The sequence below is a fragment of the Ambystoma mexicanum genome, chromosome 6q (assembly GCF_040938575.1).
Source record: "Ambystoma mexicanum isolate Mex_15411 chromosome 6q, UKY_AmexF1_1, whole genome shotgun sequence".
NCBI lineage: Eukaryota > Metazoa > Chordata > Amphibia > Caudata > Ambystomatidae > Ambystoma > Ambystoma mexicanum.
Window position 1 is genome coordinate 986425078 of NC_090937.1, and position 27432 is coordinate 986452509.

The 27432-nt window shown below is 43.4% G+C and overlaps 1 protein-coding gene across 1 annotated transcript in view; it reads right to left on the reverse strand.

Annotated features, from left to right (window-relative positions):
* Positions 1 to 27432, reverse strand: part of LOC138516409 (EF-hand calcium-binding domain-containing protein 6-like) — a 697038-nt gene that overhangs the window by 183897 nt on the left and 485709 nt on the right. The window contains exon 17 of the mRNA XM_069631506.1: positions 1135 to 1307. Within this exon, the coding sequence (XP_069487607.1) occupies positions 1135 to 1307 (173 nt within the window). The remainder of the gene's footprint in view (positions 1 to 1134; positions 1308 to 27432) is intronic.

The window sequence follows — 27432 nt, forward strand, 5'->3', positions numbered from 1 at the left end:
ATGGCCTTCCACAGGCTGTGTCTCAAAGATGAGAAGACCGAACACCTCATTGACAGAAATCCCTCCCACCTCGCCAAGCTCAGCCCAACCTACCAGCTGTTCAATATTGACAACCACCCCATCCACATCTCATCATCTGCAAAGACACTGGGATTCCACCTCGATGTGACACTCTCCCTTTCCTGGCATGCCAATGCCACAGCCTCCTCTGCGGCCTATGTCACCAAACGTATTAACGCCTACCGACCTTTCCTCTCTACCGACAACTGCCCAAGCATTGCCAGGGCCATTATCAGGGCAAAGCTGAACTATTGTAATGCCCTCCTAGGTGGCATCTCAGAAAGAAACTTGAACAAATTACAAATAATCCAGAACAACGTCCTGAGAGCCGCGCTGGGGCTCAATAAATGTGCCCATATCACCACAGCCAGGAGAGCAGCACAGTCCAAGAACGGATACAATTCAAGATTCTCACCATTGCCCACCACTGCCTTGACAACTCCAGGCTACTGCAGTTGACTTTTTAGTTTTCCATGCACCTAAAAAATATGATTACACAACAATTTGTGTTGTATTATGTTGGGTGAGCATATGGTGTACTAGGGTTGAACTGGCTCCTACTGCGGCTTGTGGGATATTTTAAACCCCATTGTTGAATGTCTTCATTACTTTCTATATCTTTAAAACTAAAATAAAGTTTCACAATAAAATATTATGACTAATGTGTCTAATGAGCAAGTAAACATTCTCTTTCACTTTGAATTGAAAAAAGGGGTACCAATTGCAGTTCTGTAGTTTCCTTTTACTGCTCATTTCTTCACCATAGCACCAATAATGCATGCACTCCTTCCTTCTTTCTCCAAAGACTTTACCTTTAATTTTGAATTTTCAAAAAGAGGTGTTTTTGGTCTGTGCTAGCCCACGGGGATATTGTAAGTATTTCACTAGGTGACATATCTAACAAGATGTGTCTTATTATATTTTGAATGCAGCTTTTGTTTAACAAATTTACAACCAAGCAATAGAAATCTTAATATCGGGTTTTCTGGACACTGGTGGATTTGCACCAGATTGCTCATGAATACAATTTTCTATTTTTCTCTATCTTAAACACATAGTTCATCTTTAACTTACCGTCCATCTCTATTGATTTCAAATTTCCTACCCAGCATTTCACATTCATATTCATTTAACTGTACACAGAGTTCTGTCAATATGTCATTAAATTCATCTTTGCTGACAAATCCAGTGCGATAAGGATCCAACTCCTCAAATTCTTTCCAGAGATCCTCCAAAAGGTACTCCACCTAGAAAAAATGGACAAAAGAAGATTTTTTTTAAAAAGCCTTTGTGTCTACAGTAATGTAATGGGATCATGCAATCATGGCACGTCTCCAATTTAACAGCATATTTTGTATTACAGTATTTCATCAGAACATTACAAAAGCATTTCCTAGCTCTTGAAACTTGTGGTATTCAGTGCGCAAGGTAAAAAGCAGAGAAAACGCATCTATAAATTCACCAGCCGCATATACATTTCCTGGATGCAATATGTTAAATGGAAGTGGGGTCAATGAAAGAGGAGATTACGGGATACATCCATTGACTATGTACAAAGGAAAAACGATAAGGAGTGGGTTCTGGGACTTGATCATCTGCCTGGAATTGTGAAAACATTTTACTTTTTTTCTCTTTTATCTTTCACCAACTGAACACCACAAAGCCTGGATTGTTAATTTGCCTTACAACCTGAACAAGGCTGAGACAGAACCCTATTTTATGACAGAGCCCCTCACAAAACATCATTAAGATCTTATTTTTCCATTTGATAAAGTTACACATTCCTTCCTTCTTATACTTCCTTTGCTGATACCATTCCTGCAATAGTCTGCAATCACTTCAACTGAGAGCAATTCCTGTACTTTCAGGATAACATGACCCTGAAGAAGCGACTTGCAGAGGCACCAGTTAAATAACTTCAACCCGCCCACAAACATACTTCAACAGAGCACAACCCTCCACTTTTCATTACATCTTGACACCACCTTGGAGATAAACTAAGTCTGCCTGCCTGTTGTGGTAGAGAAAGGAGCTGAGCACTCAGAGAGAAATGATATATGTTAGAGGGCGGCTGTAGCCGCCTTATTGTTAAGGTGAAACCTACCATCCATTGAAAAAGTGTAGATTCTATGGTTAATAACTTTTGAGCCGTAGGACCGATTAGCACTGCGTTTCACATTCCTATATTAGGGCCTGGGCCCCCAGAATGGAAAGTTTTGTGCACATCCGTATTACGGTTGAAAAGATATAAAGGGTCAAAAAGGGGTCTGTTTTTCACTTTTCCATTATTGTTCCCATAGGGAAAATGTCCAATAATTGCTCACGCACACAGCCCAAACCACTAGACGGATTTACGCCAAATAAGAAACAAGTCAAGCATGAAGCACTCAAAGGACATCCTTTCTTGTTCTGTTGCAAATCAGTCCAGTCATTTTTTTTAATTTGGCACAGAGCGGGATGCCCCTGTAACCAAAAAGTTAGTGATTTCTTCACTGATGCATTGCAGTTGCCAAGCTTTTCAGTTCTGAAAGTCAGCCATTACGCGATTCGCATATCAAGTTCAGATTCGACATTGTAAAATGCCCTAAAATGATATAAAGGGTCTAAAGGGTGCAAATTAGAGGGTTTTGAGGGCAGAGAGCACGTGGACAGGGTGAAGAAGGATGATATGTCAAGGTTTGGGGCTTGGGAATAATGTTGTTTTTTTTCAATCATTTTGCCGAGTTCGAGAAGCAGTGGGAATGGCAAAGAGAAAGAGTACATTCTCGAAAACTATGATACATTGGGATCTGGTAGTCAATGTGGTTACTAGTTAGGGGAAGATGAGAATTTCAAGTTCATTTAGGAATTTGGTTTGTTGAAAATATATATTTTTAAAAATACTTTATAAATTAAATTAAAATCGGTAGCTGGTGTATTAAGGTGATTTAACATCCCATGTTTGTGTATTGAGATCGAAAACTGTTTTATTTAGCTTTGTTGAGTGGCCAAAAAGTGCGTCACTGAGATGGTTTCATGGGCAAGCTGTGGTTACATTGTGTTTTGTTTTCATTAGATGAGGTTTTCAAGCGATCTGAAGGAACGCTTCTTGATTCAGTATCATTTACGGAGCGGTTCTCGAAGTCAGGCTTTGTACAGAAGTTTGAAAAGTTGCTTATAGGATTGTTTAATCTTTGATTTGTTTGAAGGGTCAATGTGAGGGGTATAAAGGAGGTAGAGTTGTGCTGTTAGAGGCAGTGAGCGCAGAGACAAATTCACACTATTTTGCATGATTTCTCGATCAACAGATGTGACTAAAAAAGAGTAGACAATATAAGAATTGTGTTTCTCTGTCCAGTATTCTCTATGGAGCGGTTCTTGAAGTCTAATGTGTACAGAGGTTTGAAAATTGCTTTTAGGATTGTTTAATGTTTGATTTGTTTGAAGGGTAGATGTGAGAGGTATAAAGGAGGAAGAGCAGTGTTGCTAGATTCAGAGTCGGACTGGAGCGCCTGCTACCTTTTGTGAAATATGGGCCATAAAATTGTCTTGGACACCAATGAAAAAGTGGCCCCCAGTTGAAAATGGCTATTCATTCCTTTTGTGACACTGTTTGAATAGCAACCAAGGGGTTGTTGTTTGATAAAGTCTGATGTAAATTGTGCATTTTAAACAATATTTATTCAGAAACAGTGGTCAAAACTACTAGACGCAAAGTGGCCAAAAAGGAGGCCCACTTTGACCAGAAAATCTGACCCACAACAGCATTTTGTGTTTTTGGTTCGGCCATGGGCCTATTGCCGAGCCTGGCTAGGTTGGTGAAAGAGGCAGTGGGCACTGAGTTAAATGTGCTCTATTTTGCATGATTTCTCGATTCGTAAAACACGACTAACGAAGAGTATACAATGGTAAAAAAGGTGAAGTTTATTTTCCAAAAGTAAAAGATGTACGAGTGTTGGTACGAGAACTGTGATTCTCTATTCAGATTGTGTATTTGTATATTAAAAGTTGATGGGGTGTTGTGTTGACTTTTATATGTTTATATTTATATGAAAACGAGTGCAGGAGGATTGGACACAGGTGTAGTATAAACTAAAGGTAAGCTGTTAGGAGGTGGTTACATTTACTTCATTGAGTTTACAATCACATCAATTCAGCTGCTGCCATGTAACCTAGTTACCAAGGAACCTTTGTTGTTATGATTAAGCAAAGGTTCCACATTCTAAGAGCAGAGAGAGAGAGGATTGAGAGCAGGAGGACAGCCAGTACCTATTAAAATGAGAAAATTAATAATTGAGCTAGCTCATGTTGGGCATTTGGGACTGCCTAGAACCAAAGGCTTGGTTAGAGCAGAATTTTGGTGGCCTAATCTTGACAAAGACACTGAAGAAGTGGTCAACAATTGTTGTGATTGCATTGAAGGTAATAAGGGTCTCAGGATTCAAAAAGTACCCATGACTGTTAGAAAGCCATCCACAGTTCCATGGGATGAGGTTGCTTTAGACTTACTAGGGCCTTTCAATATCAAGGGTGGGAGAGACACCTATGTACTGGTTGTCATAGATTTATTATCCAAGTGGCCCGAAATATTTACACTAAGAGACATATCCAGCAGTAGCATCATTAAATGTTTGGAGCAATTATTTTGGAGAGAGGGATTCCCCAGAAAGTGTTTATCAGATAATGGGACCCAATTGGTTTCCAAGGAATTTAGAGAGTTCTTGAGTAACCATGGAATAGAACAAGTAACCACTTCATTATATCATCCCCAGACCAATGGGTGTGTAGAACGCTTCAACCGCACTCTCATGGATGCAATTAGAATTGCGGTAGCAACAGGAGGTGACTGGATCAGGACCATAATGGAGAGAACATTCCAATATAGACTAGCACCACACAGTGTTACGGGTGTATCCCCATTTGAACTATTAAGAGGGAGGAAACCTAACTCACACATGTGTCCAGGCTGGATGGGAAGGTCAAAATTCGTAGGAATAGATCTGGAGGGAGTGAGAGAGAAGATATTTGAATCTGGGGTCAGATCCAAGGAGCAATATGACAGGAAGAATGCTTGTAGAGAATTCAGTCTTGAGGAAGGTGATTGGATCAAGATCAAACTTCCCACCAAGGTGCGCAAAGGTGCATCCATATTTTCACAGCCCAAACAAGTTGTTAAAGATTTGGGATCTTCGGTGCTTGTTAAAGGGGGTGGGGTCTGGAACAAGGAGAGGATAGCAATTTGCAAAAAGGTAAACAACAACTTGTAACTGCACTGCAAGGTATTTAAAGCAATTTAATTATTTCTTCATATAGCGGTGTATCAGATACTATGTAAATAATGAACTACTTATGTTCAATGAAATCTATTATCTAGTTTAGGCAAATACTTATATTTTGGTAAAAGGAAGGGAGGTGTTAGGAGGTGGTTACATTTACTTCATTGAGTTTACAATCACATCAATTCAGCTGCTGCCATGTAACCTAGTTACCAAGGAACCTTTGTTGTTATGATTAAGCAAAGGTTCCACATTCTAAGAGCAGAGAGAGAGAGGATTGAGAGCAGGAGGACAGCCACAGCTGGGGGCCTTTCTCTTGGATGAACTAAAGAAATAAAGCCTCTCTATAAAGACAAGCATCAGCGTGAAGCGTGGTCATTTACTTATTAACATAAGCTTTGCTTTTTTTTCATTACGTTCCTGGAAGGGATCACTAGCCAATCAGGATGCTTGGATTGTGGGATGTAGTCTCCGGTATAAGCCTGCGTTATGAGCAGTCGGATTGCTGCCAGCCAGCATCCTCTTACCCTGCGCATCCTTTCCCCCTGCTCCTCTCGCCGCTTAGTAGCCATGCAGTCCTATGCAGGTGCTAAGGGTGTTTAATAAAAAAAACAAATCTATGATCTTTTGGTGCAGAACTGTGCTGTTTCATACCTTTAGAAGTTCGTTGTCCTGTTGATAATGGGTTGATCATCAACAGAGTAAATGGATTTCAGGAGCTAGGTGTGCCGCAAGGTAAGTGTTTTTTTTTAATCAAACACCCTTAGCACCTGCATAGGAAACTACACGGGTGCTAAGAGTTGAGGAAGGAGTGGGGAGGAGAAGGATGTGCAGGGGAAGGGGGCAATTAAACATCCTCAGCACGAGCAGCCTGAGTGCGGTTAGCCTCGTTCATCATTTCCCTTCCCCGCTCCTCCCACAGCTCTTAGCACCCATGTACTTTCCTATGCAGGTTCTATGGATGTTTAATAAAATTAAGAAAAGTGATCTTGTGGTGTAGAACTATGCTATGTCATACTTTTAGAAGTTTGTTTCCCTGTTGATGATGTCACAGTCCTCTACAGAGTAAATGGATTTCAGAAACCAGGCTGTGGCACTGCGGTGTGACGCAAGGTAAATGTGCTTTAAAAAGAAATGAAACACCCATAGCATCTGTATGATGGTAAGTGTAGAGAAGGAGCTAAGTACCCACACCTCGCTCATATTGCCTATATGTTGGGAAACAGAGTGTGAGACACGTGCGGTACCAGTGAAAATGCTGATACCAAGGAGAATCCTGGAAGCAAGGTTCCCATTGAGAAAACCAAGCCTGCATCTGAGACAGTTTGATGGCCATTTGAATGAAATCCCGGAAGAAGCAGAGCAAATAAATGGAAGAGAAGAATGGTGACGTCACCGTCACTTGCAGCAAGACTAACGTACATCGAAGAGTTGCAGGGACAAGAGAAGGAAGATATTAAATAAGGCATCAAGAAAGTATCAAAGATAAGTGACATCTTGGGATCAAGATGAAGAAACTTATGCTACAGAACTGATGAAGATATCAAGTTACTTTTCACATGTACAGATGCAAAGAAACACAACCAGATGAAGTATTCTTGAGGCTAGCTTTATAGTGAATAGATTGCGGCATTCACCAACATATATTGAAGTGAGTAAAGAATGGATCTTTCCACTACGTACTATAGCTGAGCTGGACTAAAAAAGGAAGGCCTCTTTTCCAGTGTGTCGCAGTTAAAAACAAGTGAATTGCAAAGAGAATCTCACAAAGGCAAGGAGTTAAGGTTGTGTCAGGCTGGGGTTAGCAGACATTGGATACATATTGTGTGAAACAACAAAACTCCTGTTCAGAAGACATGGGCAAAAACAAGGAAGACATCAGAGATCTATTAGAAAATAGTATTTTAAATGCACTAGAAGCTCGATTTTGTGGTCTTCAGTCACATGGAAGGATGAAGTTGGACGAACATGACGACCACACCTACGCATGAAGGCAGAGCGTGCCTTCACTCCCCTGAATTCAGAGCAAAGAACACTCCCAAGGACAGGTTCAAAGTCCTAATTGACAGCAGACCACTGAGGTGATGATAGATGATATGCTAATTGGGTGGGAAGCTATGGTTAAACTAGCTGACCAGCACCTGGAAGCAAAGTCTGCGTGCTGCTTACGTAGGTGGAAAAGTTCTGACGGAGGTTAGAATGCCAACCAATTGTAGGGGGCCGCGTGATTAAGGGTCCTATAGTTTGTGTAGCCAATGGGACGTTGTGTATTTAGTGACGTTCATAGTGACCTGTTTAAGTGGAGGGCTTAGTTGCCCCATCTGATTTTAAGAAACCTATCACTTTCTCTCACTGTTTCAGGCTAGTATGGATCATATGCTTAGATGTTCCCTTAGACCCAATCACTTTCTCCACTAGGTTTTTGTAGTTTGCAACGTAGCGTGACATTAGTAGATACGTAGGTTGACATCACCTATGATTTTTTGCTATAAAAAAAGATTTTTTTAACATGCATTGAGAAACTTGCGCTGAGATGTCCAGTGGTGTCCATAATACTCCCTGTTTTAGATAATTGATATTAAAACAGTTATCTTTTTGCCAACTACCTGAGTCATTTTGATTATTGATGTTTGAATAATTTTTGCATCCCCATCCATCTCAAGGGTATTGCTACCTCATCTTAAAGGGTTGCGGTCTCCCAGTTTGCGTGGTAACTGAGAGGACAGTTTAAAATCCATTGAGATAGTAAGCTTTGGGGTCCTGGAAATATCGCACAAACTCTGCCATTCCCCTGAAAGGACGTGAAGCACCCTGTAGATAGCGGAAACAGTTTTGATTATCAGACTTGCAAGCTAGGTGAGACGGGTCATTGTTTTCAGGCAGAATCCCCTCCCAGAATCTACAGGAAGCTGAACGTACGAAAAGTTGAAGAGGCCGATAAAGAGGCAGACGATCCCGAGAGTCAGAAGTCGAAAAAGCGAATGGTGAGTAAAACTGAGTGAGGTGGCAAAATTGTGTATGGGCAGTGAGTGGAGAGAGTGACAAGGAAAAATGAGTAACGGAGGGAGGCTGGTAACTTAAGAACGATAAGCAGTGAATATTAAGTAATTGACTTGAGGAGAGGCTAAGCAATTGAGTTATTAAGTAATTGACTTGAGGAGAGGCCAAACAATTAAGAGGTATCATGAGGAGAGGCCACGAAAAAGAGTATGCCCAGTTTCCTGCTTCGTAAAGATGTAACAGAGGGATTGTTTCAAGAACCCTATTTACGGATGACATAGGCTACGAACGTGGTTAAAGACAAGTTTAAAGAGAATGATTCACATCATATCGGGGTATTTTTTAGGGGTAGGATAAGTCTTGAAGAGAAGACTGAGATGTATGTGGCCGGACGAGTATGTCCGTTTGTCTGTTCGTTTTATGTGACTATATATGGTGAAAAAACAATAGAAGAATTGATAGAGGTGAAAAGGAAAACACAAGATTTAAGAATGTATTATTTATTTATTGGAATTGAATTGATGGTGTTTAGTGAAAAAGTAGATTAAAGTAAAAAACAAGATATAGAGGGTTTGGAGCCTGCGACGATTGATGTACGCTCATATTGTTTTCTTTTTCTGAAACGTATTTTTGAAATTTGCAAAGAGTAAAGGTGAGTATTGACAGTCAAGAGTGACATGTCAGAATGGAGGATATTTCTCCACGTATAAATCTCTGCAAGCAGTTACCGAAACACGCACCCAAACATAAGCAGTACAGTGCAGAGTGGGTTAAAGGCACAGCAGATAAAATGTTTATGCCATGGCCACAAGGGGGATCACTATCGAAGGTAGTTTCACAACATATGATGACATATTTGCATGCAGCATATACGGGAAAATGACTAGCGAGCTTAGAGCTCTGGAAAATGAACCAGGAGGAGAGAGAAGAGCCGCCTCCTGTAGATTGGATACACAATTTATGCAAAGAGGGGGGTGAGGAGCCTTCTGCTCCCTCCGCCCCGCCTAAAGCAGATAGTAAGAAAGATGATGGGTTGTACCCATTAAGGTAGCTTAAGGCAGCAACAGGGTATAGCAGTATAGCAACCTGACATATAAGTCACCCGCGCAAAGTAGCGATGATGGTCCAGAGAAAAATACTGAGAAAGATGTAATCTCTAAGGTCCCGAGGCACAAGGAGAGAAGCGATCGACCACGTACATCCTCAATTCACCCATGTATCATGTATGTATTGCTGTATTCCTTGAGGCACATGCTCCCTGTAACCTAAGCATTGCCTCCTGTTCATGCAACTAAGACATCTTCTTGAAACAGCGTCTCAAAGCTTCCGGGCTGTAGGCGCCTTACAAATACAAAAATAAATAAATAAATCCTCAGATATAGGACGGGAAATAAAGAGATGGAAAGGAGAAAAGATAAGACTGATGAGTTAGCACTTATACAAAACAAATGGATAGGTGGTCAGATTTTGCTTAAACTCGATGGTAAGAGCATCGAGGACGTAAGGCAAAGGGAAGAACAAGACGAACAGGACAAAAAGGATAGAGAGAGAGGAAAGATTGAAAGGAGATGGAGCAAAAAAGAAAGATAGGCAAAAACGGGAACAGTTGTATCAAGATGAGCAACTAAAAAAGCAGGAAAGAGCAGAGGAGCAGAGGACGTATGATAATAAACAGAGGGCAATAGAAGAACAAGAAATACTAGAAAGAAAAAGAGAGGAAGAGGAGGAACAGAAATTAAGGGATAAAAGAATACAAAGACATAGGGCCTCATTCCGAGTACGGCGCTAACCAATGGCGCTATTAACGCCTTGGTTGACGCCGCACCCGGAACGGCAGCGCCTTGGTGGATGGCGGAATCACCGCCCCATTCCAAGGTTGGCGGGGCGGTAATTCCCCATTCACCAAGGCTCTTCCCCATTCCCAAATGAGCCCCCATAGGGCTCAATGGGAATGGGGAAGATGCAAATAACGGTGACCGTTCATTACGGTCACCGTTATTGGCTTGGAGGCCCCTTTGCACCCTCGACTTTAACACCTGCTCAAAGCAGGCGTTAAAGGCGAGGGCGCAGAGGGAACTCGGAGTATGGCGGTAAGGGAATACCGCCACCGGTCTCGTTACCGGTGGCCGCTATCCCTTACCGCCATACTCGGAATGAGGCCCATAGAGATGAAGAGATACGAAGGTCAAATGAGAGCAGAGATATGAAAAGAAAAGAGGAAGAAAGAGTAAGAGAGGAAGCGAAGAGAATTTGATGATGAACTAGAACGAAAGAGAAGGCAGAGAGCACGCGATCTTGAGCGTATGGAAAAGGAAGTAATGGATCCTAATCCAGTAGTGGCTTGGGTGGACATAGAAGAGTTCTTCCCAGCACATGAGCCAATAGCAGGTCCGTCTAGAGCAAATCTAGAGGATGTGTTTGACTCTAGAAGCATTGGGGACACACTCGTTATATCTATCATGATATGAGGACTAAGAAAGTGCTGCAGGGGAAAGGTAAAAATGATCGACTCAAGAGTGCGCAGTTGTACGACAAAGAAGGAGCCTGGTGCAGTTTTGAGCCAAAGGAGCTGTCTTTAGATAGACTGACTCTCAATAGATATGAAGAGAAGTCACATGAGTTGGGGACAGGATATGTCAGACGAGGACAGAGAAACCTTCCATGGAGAGGAGGAAGGCAATGCATGTGGCCCTGAAGGGTGTTTTTCAATGGATAAGGAAGTAAGATGATCGGATCTAGACCTACCTGTACCTCGGGTGTCAGGATCATAGACACGGCTAGATCCACCAAGAGGGTGATCCCATAGTGATAGGGGGAGCTCACCACCTTATGTGAGCAGGCTTACATCACTGCCAGGAAGAAAGAGGTGCAGAACCATTGTCCCTGCTATGGATAGGCAGACGATGGGGGACGAATATGAGTTTGGTATATCGCAGTTTCCCTTATTAGAGAAAGACAAATCAAGGCCACAGTATATACCTTGGCCACAGATGGAGAAGGATCATTTAAGGTGTCAACTCCAGAGTTTAACTTCCTGCGCTGGGAAATGGATACATGAATTAGAGAAAATGACAGGAGAAAACATGTTGGCTATAGGGGACATTAAAGGTCTCCTGATTGCTATCCTTGGGGAAAGGGCAGATGACGTTTGGTCAAGAGCAGGATATTCCAGTGTTACCATGGTAAACACTGCTCATGATGGGGCACCGTTCAATAACTGTAGGGCGGTGGACTGGAAATCGCTTAGAGTACTGTATCCGGACACGTCAGATATAGGAGCTATAATGGCAAAAAATATGCAGGAAGGAGATTATCCTCTTGTTTACATTCAGAATTTCCAAGAGCAGTGGGCTTTGCAGACACACGTGGCCTGGGGGAAATCAATGCCTTTATTCGATTACATAAAATGCCAAGGGCTGCTAGAGTCAGTGCAGAAGCAGCTCAAGAAATTAGTGGGCATGGAAGCAAAGCCGTGGTCATAAATACAGCTGAGCATCGCGCATTATTGCAAGAGAAGTATCGTAAGAAAGACGGTGTTAGGAAAGGTGAATATGCAAGGTTAGTGCAGAAAAAACTATCCAAGAACGCCATTGAAGGGGCGATGGTGACTAATGGAGATGGGCCAGGTTCACAGCAAGCAGCAAACATGCCGCAGGTGAATAACCAAAGGCAGTTTGATCAAGGTAATAATGGATTTGCACAACAGGGAAGGGGAGGCTTTCGAGGTAGGGGCTTCCAGAGTAATTAGGGAAACTTCCAGAACAATCAAAGTCAGTTTCAAAACAAGCAGAACGATAGTCAAGGCATGCAGGAGGGGCAAATTAGAAGTCCTCCTCCTATATGTTGGACGTGTGGTATGTCAGGACACTTTGCTTGCACATGTAAGAGTAAAGGTTTCATGCATGATGGGCAAGTCTCAAGAGGGGGGACTACAAACCCACCCATTCACAGCAGAATGGAGATGGGTTTGCTCAGAATCAGACAGTGCAGCAAACACAAGCGCAGAGAATGCAACAATACTTTCAAACACAGCAGGCAATAGTGAATCTGCCACAAGGGCAGTTACAGCAGTCACCCATGCAGAAACAGCAGAGCGCAAACACGGGACAGTTAATGGCTCCTAGAATAGGGGGTGTTACTGTTGATGGAGGGATTTCTTTCACAGATACGGGGATGATAATGTACCCACAATAGGAAAGCTCAAGGGGAGACTTGATGTGTTTGATACTATCAGTGACACCCAATCCTCAAGAAGAACCGAGGGTTGATGTCAACATAGGAGGCAAATCCTTTTTGTTTTTAGTAGACACAGGTCCAACACCCTCATGTATACGAGAGGGGAGTTTTTCGATGTCTGGAAATACTATGAATATTCAAGGTTTCACAGGAGCTACAAGTAGAGTTCCTTTTACTGAATAATTGCCAGTCTTATAGGAGAGTGTGACATGTCTGTGCCATTGTTATATTCAATGCAGACCCCTGTCAATATATTAGGTCGAGATTTAATTACCACACTGAACATGACAATTTTGTTCACTGATGAAGGCATAGTGATGTTCAACACCAGGAATGAATTATGTAAACGTGAGTGAATTCATTATGGCATTTGCAGGACAAATGGTCATACGAGGAGTACCATTAGAACCAGACGTTCACTATGGGGTACGCATTCTGTTAACATGGTTACCAGGTTTAGTGGGCAAGATGGAGAGAATACCTGATGAATTTGTATTCATGCCAAAGATACCTATGGATTTAGAGGAAGGATGAGTCTTTCCTTTAGAGTTGCAAGCAGCCATAGTACAAGGAGAGCCCGCTATGCGTGATGGAGTTGATTATGACGGCAGACGTTGGTTCACAGTGATTGCCATTGGGGAAGGTTATAGATTGACTGACGTCGCTGATGACGATATGTTTAGAGACCATCCATCAGATGACGAAGTATTATTCGAGATGAGTATTACTTATTGAGTGAGAGCAATTAAACGAGAGGTTCCTCGCCCTGAGTATTTTGATGAAGACATGGCGAAAGTGCCAGTTTCATTATAGACAACCGGCCCCTATGACATTGGCCTATTGAAGGGGGTTGGAGAAGTGAAGATTAAATTGAAACTAGGAGCAATTTTACCTCGAGCACGACAGTATCCTATGTCTCGAGAGGCAGATGAAGGCATTTTTAAGACGATATCCGCTATGATGGCACAGGGCATCCTAGTGACATCAGAGTCACTGTGATTTATCCGATTAAAAAACGGAAAGGGGGGTCGTGGCATTTAATCCAAGACCTTCGCCTGATTAAACAGATTGTAGATCCGAGTTACCTCTGGTTCTTAATCCTGCAAAAATATTATGTAATATCCCTGTTAAGGAACGATATTTCACTGAGATTGACTTGAAAAATGTGTTTTTCTCAATCCTATTGCATAAAGACTCGCAAGATCTGATGTCATTTACTTTCAGACAGACTCATCTGAAAAGCACTCGTTTGCCCCAGGGGTACTGTGAGTCTCCGTCGATTTTCAACAGAGTCCTGCAGATGGATTTAAGCAATATTGATTTAGAAAGTGTTGTGTTGCAGTACGTGGATGACATATTGGTCTGTAGCACCTCAGAGGAAGAGTGCAGACGTGATTCAGTTTAGCTAATGATTATTCATGCAGAGAAAGGATATAAAGTAGACAAAGAGAACTTGCAATATTGTCAACAAGAGATGTTGCATATAGGCCAGTTAATTTTGCATGAGGGAAAGATAGTCACTCCGAAGAGACCTGAGGCTATTTTGAAAACAGTAAAAGCCACTCATGATAAAACACATGCAATGATTTTTGGAACTGTGTAACTATATGAGAGCATGGGTCTTTGATTACAGTTCATACATAAGGCTCTTGTTGCAAGCTCTGAAGAAAGCACACACAACTCAGGAAAAAATTGTTTGGAATGAGGAAATGGAAGAAGGGTTTTATGAATTGAAAAGGGCAATTTGCACATCTCCAGTTTTAGGGATTACTAATTATGCTGAGGAATTCTTTTTGGTCTCGCACACGAATGGCACGGTTATGTCCTCACGCAGAGAACTATTTTGGGGTACAAGCCCCTTGCATATTACAGTGGATTTCTAGACCCAGTAATGAGGGGTAATTTTCCTTGCGAACAATCTTTGGCAGCCGCCGCGTTCACAATTGGGAAGGCTGCCAGCATAGTGATGGGGTGTTCCATGACGTTATTTGTCGAACATGGATTGTTTGCCATTTTGGAAAAGCCTAAAGGCACATTGACATCTTAAAGGTCTTCTGCCTATGAGGTAGTCATATCGAATCCGGCGATTAAAATAGTCTGATGCAGAATAGTGAATCCTGCCATGTTTGTAACAGAACCACTGGCAGAGGACAAGCATGCACATGATTGCTCAAACTATGAGGAATTCTATGATGAACTCCCAAGCTTGAAGGAAAATGCATTGGCAACTGGGGAGATTCTCTTTATTGACGATTCTTCTAGGATTTATCAAAATGATGGACAAAGATATGCAGGTGCCGCTGTGGTGAAGCACACGGCCAATGAAGAGTTTGAAGTATTGATAAGTGCACGACTACCATCTCACTTTTCAGCACAAGCTGCAGAATTAGTGGCGCTGAGTATCGCACTCGAGAGACATGCAGACCAGGAAGTAACGGTGTACAGTGACTCTGCCTATGTTGTGAAAACAGAAAAATAATATGAGGCCAGGAAGCCCGAAAGGAAACACACCAACACAGGTTACAAAGAAACATACAAGTACTTTATTTCAAGCTACAACAGTTACCAAGTCAACTGACAAACGGATAGCTATTCGGCTCTCAGTATAACATAATGAACGTCAACGAGGGTTCGATGTGTTCAGTGAGAGACCGCACATTGGAATACCCAGGCTATTTATACAATTTGTCCAGCCCTTGGCCAACCCTCTTGCGGGTTAACCATTCTGCGAAATACAATACTGGTCTTAGGGTTCCTTGCCAGGTCAACCTTTAATATATGCATTTTTATTAGTTTCGCTGATATAAGTAGTACATTTACATATAGGTCAACAATAGGACAAGGTCTCTGTTCGCGACCCCGACAAGTGGCCTGCAGGCATATTAATTATTCAGCTGTACGGAGGTCACAACGACCAGAATCTTATTCGGCATGTCATTTGGCCTCCATTTTGATGTTCAGGGTGACTTCTGCATAACAAGAGAACCTAAAATGGCGGCTTAATCCAAGATGGCGGCTTACATTGATTTCTCTGTGGTCAAGACCTTGCCGTGGAGTTTGTTCGAGCAAGATGTTTAGACAACTTGGGGTAGGCCAATACACATACAACTATTACAATTGGAGGCATAATATTATTTCAATTCCGACAATGTGACGTCAACAGTGTACACAGGGCTAGCACGCTGGAAAAGGAGGGGCTACCTCTGAGTGGACAGCACTCCAGTGCAGCACGCAGCCTTATTGGATAGACTCATTAAAGCACACAACTCCCAGTAGCCATCGCAGTAGTTAAATGCGTAGCTCACACTAAAAGGGCAGACTTTATCTCACGTGGAAATCAAGCAGCAGACGAGGAAGCAAAACGAGTTGCATGCTCAAAAACATTATGTCATTTGACACGCCTGATGTGAATGAAAGCATGGTGGTGATGATGAGTGTGTCTGAGTGTCATAATAATTTATCTAGGACTCAGTTGGTAGAGATTCAAGGGAAAGCGCCTCAAGATGAGAAAGACTTGTGGACGTGGAGAGGGTGTTCTTTAAACCTCTCTAAAGCACTGTGGCGAGAAGACAGCACTGGTTAACCAGTGATGCCTGTAGCCTTATTAAGGGTGGCGTTGAAACAGCTACACTACCCTACACACGTTACTAGAGAGAGCCACCCGCAACAATTGCGGAGGATTAGTACTTCCAAATATAGTAAAACATGTTGCATTTTATGTAGTAAATTGTATCGTATGTAATAAGGTTTACTGCTGGGCACACACTGCGCACAATTAGAGAAGTTATTCCAAGACCTAATGGTCTCTTTCAGCATTTGCATATCGACTATGTCGACATGCTGCAAGTATGCTGCAAGTATGCAATGGATACAGATATGATTGTAGTGGTATGTCCCTTCTCAAGGTGGATTGAGGCTGGTCCATGTACACACCCAGACTCCACCTGTGCAGCAACATTTTTAGTACGAGAAGTGTTTCCTAGATGGGGGATAGGTGAAGTATTGAGATCAGATAATGGCCCTCATTTTGTTAATGAAGTCAAAAATAAGCTTGTTGCTTAGTATAAAGCACAAGTTTTCATTGGCGTATCACCTGCAAGTGAACGGAATCTGTGAAAGTCAACGGCTTGCTTAAAGAGAGAATAGTCAAATTGTAGCTTAACTTGAAGAAAGGATGGTTGCATTGTCTACCACTGGCATTGTATGCGTTGAGAAATCAACCAGGTTCAGACCACCATCTTACCCCCCATGAAACAGTGGCAGGGAGGCAAATGAGGAAACCTCTCACACCTCCGTCTAGAACTAGAAGTGATGCCCAGACAATGGCAGAATTGTTAGGAAAGGAGTTACGTAATTAGCTTACGTGCATGACTTCAAGTATCCCTGCCATTTCAGATCAGCTCAAGCAAGAGGGGTGTGAGGCAGCACAGAACACAGAAGGAGAAGCTACGACAAACGGAGTTGAAAAACTATGTCTTCCCAAATTTCCCTGGAGATGTGGTCCTAATCCACAATTTCACTACAAGGTGGCATGAACCACGTTTTGATAGCCCCTTCGAAGTGGAAGTTGTGACACCGTCTGCAGTCAAGGTGCAAGGCAGACACGCTTGGATATTTCTCAGAGACGTGAAAATCAATGCTGGAGAACCACCTTCACTCCCACCCCTTCGGAAGCAAGCAACGGGGAAGAACCACAGCACATGCAGACTAGGTAGATGATGAGGAAGAAGGATGCAGAAGCTGTTGAATAAAGATAAAGGATATATTGGACTGTGGCTTATTTTCAGAACACTCTTTTCATTCACTAAAAAAGGAGTTAAGGGAAGCTATGTGTTTTGAGCCACAGGAGTTTGTTGACATTGGACTGAGGCATGCTTAAGCCTTGATTGGGAAGAAAAACAAAGCCAGATTTAGAGTTCCTTTTCGACGACTGGAAGAGGGAACAGTTCCCCGATTCCTTTCTCACTGAATTTCTTTTCAGAGGCACGCATGGTGGTGCCCAATGACAACATTTCACGGATCGTTCTTGCAGTTTTCCTGTTTATTCTGCATGCATACCCTGCGCTTGTGGGGAGAACTACTAGCGTTCATCTGTTCCTGAAAGATCCTAAGAATGGTCCAATCTTGAGGAGATTGCTCGCAGCCATAATGGAACAAATTCTTCAGCTTCCTGAGTACAGTGGGGAAAACACAAATGCCCCTATCAGCGGATAATGTGCATAGACTGGTCGGCCTGGTGTTCTACTATCTGACTGAGGAATGGCCGCATCTTGCTGGGAGACAAACTGATGTCCGCACATTCCTGAGAGAGCCAACGAATAATGCAGCACTGAATGAAATACTGAGAGACATAATAACTCAGGTGAATCTGTACTCTGAGAGAACACTGAGAACCGAATGAGACTTTCGAGGGAAAAGATCCAAAAGTCTACTAGTTAAAGTACTTTGTTTCATGCTGAAGGAGAATCTTCATGTCTTCTGGTAAAAGGTCAATTTGTGGTCTTCACTGAGAACTTTTTTCATCAGTGTATAGCCAGCCAGCTGATCGAGGTAACTTGTGGAGGCGATTCAGCTGCTTCCAGAAGTAGTGCATGATGTTGCCCGTTTAAAGTTTATTTTTCCTTCCTTAAAACAGAGTAAAAATTGGCAGCATCAATAGTAATATCCTTATGGCAGATCATGAGAGACGTCCACGATGTGCAAGAGGCTATTGTTGTAAATGCTCTTATTTGTACATAATTTACACTTACATTTTATTCATAGTGATACTGCTCTCACTTAAAGTACGCAATGCTTACTATATAGATGTAAATGGAGCAAAGACTCCTGTGTATCTTCCTGTACGGAAGGAGGGTACTAATGTGGCAACTACAAGGCAGCTGAGACCTTATGTAATTGTTCCTACTCTAGAGGTACACACGAGAGCACCTGGTCCTGTGATGAATAAACCTGGGCTACCTTTTTGGAAGGAGGTCACGTATGGAGATTATGCAAGACCTTTTCATGCCTGCATGTTATGTTATTAGGATTAAGCTTCTCGAACTTTCTCCTACACAGATAGCACATGTAAAAACATCCAGTCCACTGACAAATGTTTCTATAATTGGTCCAATGAGAAGAAACTATGCTGACATATTGAATCACATGGTTAAAGAAGCTAGTAAGAAATTAACAAGATCTAAGAGAAGTGCTAGGGAGGATGATCATGGGTTAAATGATTACCTGGATAGTACAGCACACTTGGGGAATAACATATGGTATCAGAATATGAAAGTAGTGGGAAGAAGGACCTCAAAGGATGAATGCTTTGTATGTGCACTCCTGCCTTATAGCATGGGGAAGTCTAAAATATTCATAGCCATTGAAATAGACATCCAGACAGCACATTGTCTTTCACACATAGCACTCTGACATATAAGAGGCCAGTACATGGGCCGAGATGCCTATATCAAATGGGCAACTGCTTCTGTCAGTGTACCGTTGTCAGCATCGTTGGCAGGAATGAACGTGCAGCATGATTGTCCTATCTTTGCGCAGACTCCTCCTTCCATGGCTGTGAGGAGGTCCAATACATATCTGTTCTGAAGTGCTACCATCCTTATAGCTCGCAGCTCCTCTTTTATTGCGTTGAATCCATTTACTGTAGTTTTGATGGTCATCATTAGTTCCCATCTAGTTTTCTGGAGCCATTTTGCGTTTGTGTAAGCCTGCAGTCCCGGATGGATTATTGAGGAGAAGAACATTGCTGCTCTGCTGAATAGTCTGTGTTCTGGCGGAATTGAAGTGAGTGCTGTTTCCGACCTTCCCCATAGGTAATTTCCTGTCAGAGGTTCTCCTTGTCTTTTCCTTCTATTTAGGACAGTATAATTGCCGTTGGTCCTGTTTCCTGGCTCCTCCTGAGGTGGTGCAGATCTCTTCTTTCTCTTGTCCCCTTCATCCATTTTGGGAAAGTTCGCCACATTCACATGCTTCTGGGGTACCACTAGAGATGGTACATTGACGTGCACCATCGTACATACACCATTCCACAGAGGGGGCAGTGTGTGGTATGCCTTTTCTCCACAGGCCCAGTAATGGTCCATTATCACTGCTGTTCCTGCTCCCCCCTCAGGTAGCTCCATCACGCTTGCACAGTTGGTGTTGTATCCTACGTCCACCTCTCCTTTATGTTGGTAGCATACCTTAGGCGCAGTCAGCGGCAGTATTGTTATTGGGTCTTCATCCGTCTCTATCCACGTGAGCATGGGCACGTACTTGATCCAAGTCGTCCAACATCTGTGGTTGTGTGCATCGATAGTTGAAATAGTTTCTTTTGTTACCATGTTGCTGCCAATCACTACTATCTCCCATTTGTTGTCCAAGTACACCTTCCCCGTTATCGTCACCAGTGGCCTCTCCCAGCATCCTGGTTTACCAGGAACTTCAGTGGCGTACCAATCACATGGTAAATACTGCAGTGTTACTTTCTTTGTTTCCCCTTTTGCAGGACCACTTGTTATGTATCTGAATGCTTCAGCATGTAAACTGCTCTTGTGGTAACTCAAATAAGTCTTGAGGAAGTTGTTTTCGTATGGGTATGAGTCTTGTGTTTTCCACACCATATGCACCACTGTCCCTTGAAATCTTCCTTTCGTTTGGAACAGTGCCAAGTATATTATGCATCGTGTTGTCTTTTCATCTATTTCTGTGGCAACAAATGTTCGAGAAGCGCTCATGGCGTATGGTATTAATGAGCAAACGTAGCAGCTGTCTTCTGTTGTCTGCTTACCAATGCGGGTCATGTGTTGGTACCATATGTTGTTTGAGACGTGTGCTGAATCTTGTATATAATTGTCAATACCTTTATTATCTGAGTATGTGCTGCGTTGAACTCTATTTTGTTTGTGCGCAATTTTACTAGTATCACCTGACGTAACACCTGTTGCAGCTGGGGATGGGGGTGGATTAGGTTTGGGTACAGCAATAATATTGATAGCATAGCTGTACTGCCATACAGAGGCAGCCAAGAACCCGGTGATCATCAAAATCCCTATTATTTTTATTACACATGCTAATTTCACCGGCATTTTGCTCTTACCTTGCTGCAGTCCGGCAGCGTATTCTTGCGACGTTAGAGTTGCCCGTCTGAAAATTCTCAATATGCTGGTTATTAAATGTTAGTTGTTGTTTTTTAAGCTCTCCCTATCAAATAGTCATTCAGTGCCCAGGCGAAGAGCTGTTCCCATGCTAATCTAAGCAATCTATCTCTTAGGGCAGGCAAGTATGGGTGGAGGTGGGGCATTGAGTATTCTATGGCCAAGAGGAATGCTGTGTAGTAGACACGTACCCTTCTCCTTTTCAGGTACGTTGGCCTTTTTATTTCATATTCAAATTGGTGTGACAATTCTTCTGGGTAGTTATCGTCTGAGGGTACCATCTACTCCTGGGCAGTGAATTTTTTAGTTATCTATTTTCTTAGCAGTACAATAATACGCAGTTCCTGCATGTGCGAGAGAAAAGAAAAGAGAGCATTCACGTGTTTACATGTGTACGTGTGCAAGACAATGTCCTTCAGTTCAGTTATTACTGCAGTGGGGGTAGGGGTCAGTGGGTGGTGGGCAGGGGGTTTGGGCTCAACTGGTGGAAGTATCTTTACTCCTTGAGCGTGTGACCATGGGGTGGGCAGTATGGGGATCACCCCTTTCTTCTTCAGTTATTGTCTCTGGGGAGTCTGGGGAGTGACAGGGTATGGGAACACTTGGGCCGTTGGCTGTGGTAGAACTTTCTTCCTCCGTTGATGATGTTGTTGCTGTTCTCCCAATGGACCTGTCGGTGGCGCTGGGGCGGGTCTGGAGTTTGTAGATCTTTACATCGTGTAGGTGGTTCCAGGCACGCTTGTCCTGTAGCTTTACTGCTCTCGTTGATACCTCCTCTACCAGATGGGGGCCAGTGAATCGTGGACTATTCCACTTCCTGTTGAAATTGCGAAGTAGTACGTGGTCACCTTTAGCAATTTTACACAGTCTTTCCTTTTCCAGTTCTTTATCCGCGTCTTCTTGTTGATTGCTGTTAGACCCGCCCCGTGTGCGCTCGAGCTGTTGAGACACAAACACTACACTAGTAATCAAAGAAGACACATATTGGTACATTTCATCACCAAGAACACTCGCTGTACTTTCGTGGTCGGTAAATGCTCTTGACGTTGACGTTAGGGGAAGGCGCATTTGACATCCGGTAACCACCTCGTGAGGGGTGAGGTGGTGGTCGGACCCTGGTCTATTCCTTAGCTCAAATAGGGCTAATGGAAGGCAATATAACCAACTCTTCTTTGTTGTTTGCTGTATCTTTGCAATTGCCTCCTTTAATAGGCCATTCAGGCGTTCACATACACCGTTGGCCTGCAGGTGGTATGCACATGCAAATTTATGCTTGATGTTCAGCAAGGATGTGATGTGCTGGAAAATTTCGTTTGCGAAATGTGGGCCATTGCCTGACCTTAACACCTCGCACACTCCCCACCTGGGGAAGACCTCCCTCACTAAGAATTTAGCTGCTCTAAATGCATCTGGGTGTGAACAGGGCCCTGCCTCAATCCACCTAGAGAATGGGCATACTACTACAATCATATACCTATTTCCTTGACATATGTTGATCATATCAACATAGTCAATATGGAGATGCCGGAAAGGTCCCTCTGGCCGGGGTATGGTACCTCTTATCACCTTTAGAGTATGGCCGGCCGTAAACTGTTGACATGTGAGACAATTACTGATAAAATTTGACACATGAGAATTTAACTCGGGGCAGAACCAGTCTTCCCTAATTCGTGCTGCAATTACTTCCTTGCCTGTGTGGGCTGGATGATGTAGTTGGCTCAGGGCGGTGTTCAAAAGTGCCAATGGTATTACAACCTTTCCAGTGCCACCCTGGCGCCATAGTGCGTCGGTTGGTGACATTGTGCATCCTCTTTTTACCCATATTTCTTTTTCGGCCATTGGTGCAGCCGCTTGTAGCTCCATAATCTGTGTGGCTGGGAGATGGGTGTACCCTTCTCTTATCAACATCTCCTTAGCCATTCCCCTCCCTCTCCCTCTCTGTTACTCTGGGGGTTCCATATCTCACCAAAGTATGCAGCATACTTCGCATGTGCGTCTGCTGCTGCATTCCCCTTCGAGACGTGGTCCTCACCATTGGTGTGTGCGGTGCATTTTACTAAAGCTAATTCTTGGGGGTCATTTATTACTTCAATTAGTTCAGCCAATAAGAGGGCATGTTGCACTGGAGTGCCATCAGCTCTCCTAAACCCTCTTCTTCTCCATTTCGACAGCCCTGAGTGGACAGTGGATGTAACATATGCGCTGTCGGAGTATATGGTCACCCGTTTGTCAAAGCTTTCCTTCAACGCCAAGATCAGTGCAACTAATTCCGCTGCTTGAACGGAGTAATGCTGTGGTAATTGTACACATTTCATTGCCACACACACCGGTACCTCCATCATTTTTACCACTGCAGCCCCAGTCCTCCTTACACCATCCCTTTGATCGATAGTTGATGACCCATCAATAAACAAGAGCTCACCTCCCTCTAGTGCGTTTTCTTCAACCTTTCTAGTACATGAGTACATTTCAGTTATTTGCGTACAGTCATGGGCATAATCTCCCTCCTCAATTACTTCTGCTAGGAACCTTGCAGGGTTGACCGTGCTACATCTAACAATTGATAGTTCAGATCTGGATAAAATGATCTCATAACCTGACGCTCTTTGCGTGGTTAGGGTGGATTTAGGTTTATTCAATATCGCAAATAGTGCATGTTCCACAAACAGTGTAGTTGGGCACCCCATGGTGATTGCTGATGCTTTTTCCACCGCAAAAGCAGCTGCGGCGAGACCTTGTTCGCAAGGGAAGTGACCTAACATCACAGGATCTAAGTGGCCGCTGTAAAATGCTACTGGTTTGTAGCCCATGCTTGTTTTTTGAGCCAACACTGCTTTCATTACTGCTGAGTCGCAATGTAAGAATATAAAAAATTGTCGCTCATAGTCTGGGGATGCCAGTACCGGAGCAGTTGATATCGCATCTTTCAATTCATCAAAAGCCTCTTTCATTTCCATCGTCCACCCCAGCTTTTTCTCCCCTTTATTAGCTTCCCTTAACGCTTCAAGCAGGGGTCCTATGTACGAACTGTAATCAAATACCCATGCTCTACAGTAGTTGCACAGCCCCAGGAACTGCTGCAGTTCCCTCACAGTTTGTGGCATTGGAGTGTTTGAAATGGCCTGTGCTCTTTGTGGTGCAATCTTTCTTCCATGTTGGGATATAAGTTGACCAATGTAAAGTACCTGTTCTTGACAGTACTGTATCTTTTGCATGTCTACCTTGTAACCTTTTTCAGCCAATATTGTCAACATCTTTAAGGAGTCCTCTCTGCATGTTCTTTCGTTTGTACTGCAAATTATTATGTCATCCACATACTGCAACACTGTGCTTTCCACTTCAATGTTACCCAAATCCATCTGTATTACTCTATTGAAAATTGAGGGTGATTCGCAATACCCTTGTGGCAATCTGGTGTGCTTCCACTTTGTGTTTCTGTAAGTGAAGCTCGTCAGATCTTGTGAGTCTGGGTGTAATGGTATTGAGAAAAAAGCATTTTTAAGGTCGATCACTGTAAATCGTGATGCTTCTGCTGGAATGCCACACAATATTGTGGCCGGGTTTGCTGCTACGGGATATTCCGCTTCTACTATGTTGTTCAAGGGCCTGAGATCCTGTATGAAGCGCCAAGACCCCCCTTTAGCCTTGCGCACTGGGTACACAGCCGTGTTACATGGTGATTCTGAGGGGACCAATATGCCATTATTTATAAGGGCCGTTATGGCCCTCATCTGCCTCTTTTGATAGTGGGTACTGTTTTACTCTGGGGAGTATTGCACCTTTTTTCAATTTTATTCTTACTCCCCCTATACTTTTTATGCACCCCACGTCATAGGGGCTAGTAGTCCACAATGATTTGGGTACCTTTGACATATCCTCCTTAAAGAAGGGGACTGGGGTGCATGTGGGTGCCTCAAGTGCCATTGCAATTTTCTGTGCTACTTGTTTGTAAGCCACTCTTAGCCATATTTCCACACTCATCATAAACACCATTTCACCTTCCTCCTTTTCATCTGAGAACAGCTCCTCATCTGACACCTGGGTGAGCCTACATCCTTCTGCTAATGCTATCACGGCCCTCCATGCTCTTCCTTCTCTGTCTTGGGCATGTACAGCAATGTAATCAGCTGTTGCAATAATGCTCTCAATGTCCATTAGAACCACCTTTCCTTCTGGTTCATTAACAGGTGTTTCTGGTCTGAACAGATAGGCTGCTGGCCTCCTCCATATTTTCCCTTCTATCCTTGGCATCCATGCAATTGCCATATCTGTTCCATACTGGAATAGTTCGCCATCTACTGGCTTCGCCCTAATCGCTGTCTGTCCGCAGTATGCTTGCATAATCTGTCGTGCTGTGAGCATGTTAATCCCTGGAGTAGAGCAAATTATGCCGTCCTCAGTAAAGGAGATCGTCATATTCAACCTGTTCATTATGTCTCTCCCCAGTATATTTACTGGTGAGGCACTATAATATAGAAGTGGAACTGACAGATCATAATCTCCAATAGATAAGGGAATGTTATCAGTAAAGGGAACCAACCCTCTAGCCCCAGAGAATCCTTGGGTGTTCATGGCTTCGCCTGACATCTTGAATTTACCTTCCCTTATGCAAGACCGGGTCGCCCCGGTGTCAACAAGGAATGATAATTGTTTGTCACCTATCGTAACCTCTATGCGTGGTTCCTCCGCACTATTAGGTGTTACTGACAGGATGGGACACACCAAGGCCGTCTGTGGGCTGTCCTATTGAGGGTACAACGACTGGCCATTTCCGGTGTAAGGGTTGTGTCCCAAAACCGTCACCCTACCCAGTTGTGTTTGTTGTGCTTGGGGTTGTTGTGTCATCGCTACCTGTTGTTGTGGCAGTGAATATGTTTGTGGCTGTTGTTGTGTTAATTGTTGTTGTTGTTCATTTCCCTGTTGCAACGTCTGCTGTTGTTGTAGGCCCTGCTGTTCCTGTGAGGGCCTTGGTTGTCCCTGATCACTCCATGATGGTGTTCCTGGTCTAACTCTACACGTGCGTGACATGTGCCCTAATAGTCCACAGCTCCAACACACCAGTGGTTCCCTACTCTCTCATGGAAAGCTCCCTGTGTTGTCCTGGTATACTGGTTGCCCTGTGGGGTAGGAATTTCTAAGTCCTCCCACCTGCTGTTGGGTGTTATATCCGTATCCTCTCCCTCTCATAATTCCTCCTCTCCCCCTGTTATAATTATAATACCCAGCTCCTGCCATTCTATGTCCTCCTCCCATGTTGGTCGTGTATGGTTGGATTGGCGGCGCCTGTTGTGTTATAGTCGGTGAAGGTGGTATTTGGGAGGAATCTTGTGCAGCCACTACTTGTGTGGGGCTTTGGGTCATTGTTGTAGGCGTAGTTATTAGAGCCCCTTCCATTGGGTATTTAGTAAGCTTTTTCTGTACTAGTTTAGCCTCTTCCGTTTTCCTGTCCTCTTCCTTTTGTTTCATTTTTCCTTGCCATGTCCTGCAATGATGCACTATAGTCAGTTGTATTTCTGGCCATGGTTTTAGTGCTGGTGTTTTATCCCATTGTTCTCTAGTTTCCATGTGCCACTTCTCTTGGATTTCCTGGATATAATCAACAGGATCTTCGTTCTCACGCATCTTGCGGGAGGTAATGGCTCCTATGTCTGATGTGTCTGGGTACTGTACCCTCAGTGCCTGCCATAGTGCATGTCTGCAGTTTGCGAATGGTGCCCCATCATGCGATGTGTTTGTTATTGTTACCCCATGGAATCCCGCTCTCTTCCAAATGTCATCCGCTCTATCCCCTAATATTGATATTAAAAGGCCCTTTACATCTCCTACTGCCAGTTTCTGTCCTGCGGTGTGTTTTTCCATTTCATATATCCACTTACCCGCACCTCCACTTAATGATGGGAGCCTGCATTTTATATTTTCTTTATCAGTATGCTTCCAAGGGACATACTGTGGTCTAACCCCTCCTCTCTCCAAAAGTGGCATTAAGTTATGTCTCGTTTCACCCTTTGTGTTCCATAATATCGAGTCCTCACACCCTTCCTCCTCTTCCCTTTCTTCTACATCTTCAATTACGTCCATATTTCCCCTGCTCGTAACTCTTTCTTCTCCATCTTTTCCCCTTCTTCCATCATTTCCTGTATTTAATGTGGGCATGTGTATTCGTCTTTCCTGCCTGCGACTAGGGAGGTCTCTAAGCCGACATGCATAGGGTGTCAGTTCCTCTGTGAAGGGCGCAAGTTTTATTTTGCGTAACGAGCGTGAGGTGGTTGAACATGTAGGGTGCGATGGTGGAGGGCGTGATGGGGATGGGGATGGAGCGGCCTCATGTGCCTGTCTTTCCGCTATTCCTTGCTCTCCCTCCTCACTTCTCCCCAGCTCATCCTTTCTCCTACTGATCCATGGTGAGTCTGTGTTGGTCCGGGTGATGTATAGTTTATCTAGGCTTTCCCTTTCACTGTTTCTTCCTTCCTTTTCCACTCCTTCTTCTTCCTCACTACAAAAGCCAGTCATAAACGGCACCCCCCACTTGGTCTTTTTCTCCTTGATCGTTACTGTTTGTAAGTCTATTAGGTCCAGTTCTCCTTTTTCTTCTTTATCAACCGCTCCCCTTTGTGCTGATGTTGTTGCTACTTCTGTGTTTCTATATACATCCCCCATGCTTCACTCTCCCTTCTCCTATCTTCTCTTTCTCCTTCATTTCTCTCCTCCATCTCCCTACTATTTTCCTCCCTTTTCCTTTTTAATTC